Source organism: Gasterosteus aculeatus, chromosome 7 (genome assembly GCF_964276395.1).
Source record: "Gasterosteus aculeatus chromosome 7, fGasAcu3.hap1.1, whole genome shotgun sequence".
NCBI lineage: Eukaryota > Metazoa > Chordata > Actinopteri > Perciformes > Gasterosteidae > Gasterosteus > Gasterosteus aculeatus.
This window is the reverse complement of record NC_135694.1, coordinates 7,994,128-7,999,839: the sequence shown is the minus strand read 5'-3', so window position 1 is coordinate 7,999,839 and position 5,712 is coordinate 7,994,128. Positions and strand designations below refer to the sequence as shown.

Below are 5,712 nucleotides of genomic sequence, written 5' to 3'. Positions count from 1 at the left end.
AACATGTCTTAAAGAAGCACAACAGGTTAACATCATCCAATTTGAAGGAAGAGATTATATTTTTTTAAAAGCCCGATCCCCACAGTTTAAACAAAGACGCGCGTGTTGTCTTTCGAGGACTGACGGCTCGGGGGACCCGGTGTTTGAGAAGTCAATCCAACTTCTGGTTTTAATAACTGCATCTTTTTTAACAGCGATATACTATACTCGTTCAGCTAAAATGACTCATTGTAACGTTGAATAAGAACTGTAACCCACACGTAATTGAGGCTAGTCGGCTAATCTAGCATAGGACGAACCAGGTTGTCTTTTTTTTTATTGGGTATACTAGTGAAAGACAATGTTTTTATGTTCACACACAGTGGCTTCAGATGTTAGTGGTAATTAGAGCTTCATGCTGCAAGAGGCTTCTTAAGTACTGCCAACACTGTGATTAATAAAGCAGCAGTTTTACGATATGACATTCCAATAAATGCAGAAATGGACAGTGGGAAAGTGGAGTGCTGTGATGAACTGTTGGGACGTGGGTTTGACTTGGTACAGAAATGACATCATGAAATATTCAATATACACTGTATCAATTAAAAGATGACCTTTGACCCAGGGTGAGGATGAAATGAGACCACATTAAAGTCGTGAGCAGGCGGTAATCTCTGCTCGGTTACTGTGGTGACTACAATCCGGTAGAGTCACGTGAGGCTAAGTCAAGTCAAGTCAAGTCATTTTATTTTGTATAGCCCAGAATCGCAAATTACAAATTTGCCTCAGAGGGCTTTACAGTCTGTACACATACAACATCCTCTGCCCCGAAACCCACCATCGGCACAGGAAAAACTCCCCAAAAAATGAAAAAACCCTTACAAGAGGGAAAAAAAGGTACGGGAGATTGGTGTGTGGACTCGTTCCAAACAGACGCAGATTCCTCCTGTGAAGTTCATTGATTTTATTGTCCGAAAGTCAAGTTAAAAAACATCCAAGCAGGCGAAGCGATACATGCTGTGCGACGATGCAATAAAGTGCGCTGTAGAATACGGTCAACAAAAAGTATCGTCTCCCGACTCACCCCCATGTCCGTACAACCATCACTCTGCCTAGATGCCTACACTCATTCATAAACCGCTGCACACCTGCCCACGTGATTCTGATGCTAATTACATTTCAAAATAAAAGTACCAACACTCACACACGGGAAGTGGCAGACGGCCGCTACAGTAACGAAGCAAAATTCTCAATTATTTAAGACGTGACTGCGTCTGTCCCCTGGACTGAGAGTGTAAACTGTCCCACAAACAAGGAGCTTGATAACTGAAGGCTCTGGCTCCCATCCTACTATTTAAAACTATTAGAACCACAAGTAACCCAGCATTTAGCGCAGCATGTTACTATAAGCTCCTAAAGATAAGAGGGCACTTGACCAGCAAGTGCCTTTTAGTTGGGGAGAAGTACCTTAAATTCTATTATTGATTTAACAGGGAGCCAGTGCAGAGATGCTAAAACAGGAGTAATATGATCCCTTTTCTTAGTTCTTGTTAGTACACAAGCTGCATCATTCTCTATCACAGTTGATGGCAGAAGTAGGACCCAATCGCAGACTTTACGAACAAAATAAACTTTATTTAGGAACACGACACAGAAGAGTCAATGATTCAACACAAAGGTGGGTGGTTGGGCCATACAGCGAAATAACCTAAACACAATATGGGGTGGGAGGGAGAGGACAGTCCGGGGGACCACAGTCGAGTGACCGGGAGTTCTCTGGAGGACGATCTGGAGGACGGTCTAGAGGACGATCTGGAAGACGGCCTGGAGGACGATCTGGAGGGCGGCCTGGAGGACAATCTGGAGGACGGCCTGGAGGAGGGTCTGGAGGACGGCCTGGAGGACGATCTGGAGGGCGGTCTGGAGGAGGGTCTGGAGGACGGCCTGGAGGAGGGTCTGGAGGACGATCTGGAGGAGGGTCTGGAGGACGGCCTGGAGGAGGGTCTGGAGGACGGCCTGGAGGAATCGGCAGTTACGGCGTCAGACGTCAAAGGGCTGGAATCCGGGGTCAGGAGCCGAGAGATGTACCTACAATGTATCTACTTTTCCCTTTTTCTCGTGTAATAAAATCTATTTCATACTTATAACTCTTTAGTAATAATCAATGTTTACAATATTCAAGGAGAGACTAGTTAATCCGAAAATCATTTTGGTGACACCAAACATCTTGAGCCAAATTAGGAGAAGCGGTAGCAGTAAAAGTCTATTCTGGATCCAAAGTTACAGGTCAGATATGCTGCCGTTTTAAACAACAAGAGTTTGGTGTGAGTATCTTACAACAGCATCCTACATCGGACACACAAGAAGCCTGAAGTGAGCTCTGAGGCAGACTGGCACGCAGACTTCCTGTCTCCTTGTAGCATTGAAGACCGACCGATCATCTTTGAACGATGCTTACAGCAGCCACTCAAGCTCCAGAGGAAACAGTCCTCCAGAGGAAAGTTTCCTCTGGGCCGCGATGGCTTCCCACTACATAGCAACGGAGGTCCCCAATGTAGGGTTTATAGAGCGGGACTGAGTCTTTCCCACAGTCCAAACGCCCACTGTAAGCATCGACTTAGACAAGCCAGGGCTACTACGTGGGTGACCAGCGTCTTCCCAGAATGCAGATCTATACAATTGCTGCAGGACACTCCCCAAACTGCTCAACATAGTGAGCAGCAATCTGCTGACATGAAAGGGTTACACCCGACTGAAATAGCTTGATGAGTTCAAGTTGTTTCAGATGTCTCCAGTTTGGTTACATACAGTATAAGAATATTTCCGTCATTTCAGTGAAATGCTGTAGAAACAAAGTTAAAATATGTAACATGTTGACACCTGAAAAGCTTGGAACTTCATCAGCTAATTCGCCGGATGGTAGACCCTCACGTCACCAGAAATACACCATCCTAAGGCCACTACGATGGGTGGGGAGCCCCCCAGGAAGCCTGACCACAGTCAAAGGAAAAAAAAAAAAAACAGTGACTAGTGGCTTTGCCGCGGCCGGCCTCAGAGCTTCAGAGCTGTCCAGGTGTCCTCTGCGGAGATGTTGAAGATACTGAGGTTAATTCCTACCGGAGCCTGGCTTTATACACTGGAACACCTCAACATTCTAATGTATTAGAGTCACGGAACACACGTGTACTACAGTTCCATCCAGCATTCTATTCCATCCACAGGGGCAGATAATGTCTCTTTTTATAAATCTATATGTATATATCTGTAGCACCCGTATCACCACTCTGTGAGTCACTCACGTGAGAATGGGGGGTGCTTGGGTTCGATGTATTGTAAAACCTTTTTAGCAAGAAGCTATTTAAAAAATAAATGAGACCCAGAGATGGTTGTTCTTTTAACAAAAGTAAAATAAATAGGGTAACGCCCTTGTTTATTTAAATACAATAATTACTTTCCCCCGAAACACAATATTACCAAATAGAGAAAAATAAATAACCAAAACTTCCCCAAAACGTAAATAATAAACTCCAAATTCAGTGATACACCCTAATAGTATCAATGACGTTAAATCAAAATAAATGTTCGAAATGTTCCCGTTCCTCAACTCGGAGAATACCAGAGTTCTCAACAATAACAACAAAAACTTTCCCCTCCAAGTGTCTTGAAACAAGTATTAGCCGATGCGGTGATGGGCCCAATCACCACACACAGCCACGCATGTTCCAGTTACTTACGGCAACGATATGTACGGAAAGAAAACACGTTGCAGACCTGTTTGGTCTGGCAAAACATTGAGTGCGCTGAAATCACTTTCAAAACATTGAGAGCGTGGAAACTCGGGTCCGCGCTGCGAGTCACCGACACTTCCGCCCGGCCACGCCCACCGTGGCTAGCAAGCTCGGCTCCCTCGATGGCGACCTCCGCTGCTTCTTCCCCGCTCCGTCCGACGGGGTTTCAGCTTTGGTTTTTCCTCCGTTTCCAGGCTCACAAACACACCGAGTCCGCGGTCCACTCCTTCCAGCCTCCCGCGCCGGTTCATTCTGCCTTCTTGTCTCCCGCTAGCGTCTTTTTCTCTTCCCCAAAAACGCCGGCGTCCCGTCTCTTCACGACCCCTCGTTTTTTCCCCCGAACCCCCAAAAACTTCCAGCACTTTCCAGTCACGTGTCTTCCCCGTTGTTTTCCTAAACCAATCACCATTGGCTATACAGCGCGAATACACAACTGACCAATAATACTGTAACATCAAACAGTAAGTACTAAAAGGCTAACGGCCTAAAGCTTCTGGAGATATTATTTAACCAAATATGAACTTAGCATTAGTATTCATCACTATGACAAACATTACTCCATGCACAACAAATAAACATCTCCCCACTTAGAAATCAGGTGTCCCCTATTTTGTATTTAATGTAAAATAAACATTTACTTTTTTTAATAGGCAGGCACCTAGTTTTGAAAGTACAACTATAGTCCTAAATTCACCAGGGGACTACATATCTATAAATATATTTACTAGTCCATAGTTGACTGGGTTGCACGGCACAATTTTCACAAAACTCCACACGTTATGACCTAATACATTTAGTCTATTGCTTTGCAGATTTCACAGGTTTAAAATCATACCTGCAACAAGTCAACAAAGTTAAAGGTGTTCTTTTAACATTGTTTTGCCGTCTTTTTGCACATTTACATGCTTTAAATGCTCATATATTGCATCCCATAAACTTTTACTAATCGTACCTCTATACCAGACGTCAGTTGATCAGTATCAGACGGGATGTTTTTACCTATATTAAAAAGTGTGCATTCATTGCAGCTTTGGTTAAAAGTCAAATACGAGCTACTTTTCAGTGAGATAACGACAACAGTGTTGCCGGCCTCTCGTGTCTGCATAAATGGGCCAAAAGTTATCTGGAAGGAACGAGACAACGTATTGGATAAGAATGTACAGTAGATTTCCAAGTAATAGCACACATTGTCAACAATACTTTCCCTCATGATGGTACAAAAAGGGCTGTTCTATTAGTGTGGCATTCCTAAGCGTCATACCCTTGTTTTCAATGGCTGAAAAAGCTGGTTTTATTTACTGGTTCCATTCTTGCCTAAAGGGGAAAAAATAGGGGTGTAACGATTCATTCTCTGAATCGATTAATCGATTTATATTCCTGCGATCCAACTGAATTGATCTGTGCTCCGCAAAATCGGCATTCCGGACGACATATATCGATTACAAATCGATTGAAATGGTACATAATCGATTGTATCGATACTTGGAAACTACGCATCGGATTTAAGTACAAAAACGGTATGGATGTGTGTTTGTTTGTTTGTTTTTTAGCACTTTAGATACGTTAAACGTTACTCGATTCAGTGTAATTCTTTAGGACTAGCTGATTTGTGCTTCTCCACATATGGTGTATAGAATTATAAAACACTGTACAGAGTGTGTGTGTGTGTGCGTGTGTGTGTTTTAGCCTCTTGTCCACTTAACCTAATTCAGCCTGACTGTTTTTTTCGTGCACTTTCTGAAAGAAATCAAGTCCTCAACTGTCTTTTTGTACATATTGTTTAGTTGTGAGGGGGGGGGGGTGGAAACAGGGATTGCCTAGATGCCTCTACTGTTTTTGGGATCCGAGTCTTAATGAATGTTCAAGTTTGTTTCATTGTAAATGCAGAGGTTTAGAACACGGCTCTTTGTCTGTGTAAATATGCATCGGGAGCACACAGGTAAAT

At 43.5% G+C, this 5,712-nt stretch overlaps 1 protein-coding gene across 1 annotated transcript; it reads left to right on the top strand.

Moving 5' to 3' along the window:
• Positions 1-884: 884 nt before the first annotated feature.
• On the top strand, positions 885-4,116 carry LOC144410320 (uncharacterized). Its single transcript, XM_078106366.1, has one exon. It carries the CDS (start codon positions 1,699-1,701, stop codon positions 2,101-2,103), a length of 405 nt encoding a protein of 134 aa, XP_077962492.1. The 5' UTR covers positions 885-1,698; the 3' UTR covers positions 2,104-4,116.
• Positions 4,117-5,712: the final 1,596 nt, after the last annotated feature.

What these genes read in the sequence shown, in the direction of transcription:
- LOC144410320 (XM_078106366.1), top strand. Translation starts at nt 1,699, where the DNA reads ATGGGGTGGGAGGGAGAGGACAGTCCGGGGGACCACAGTCGAGTGACC.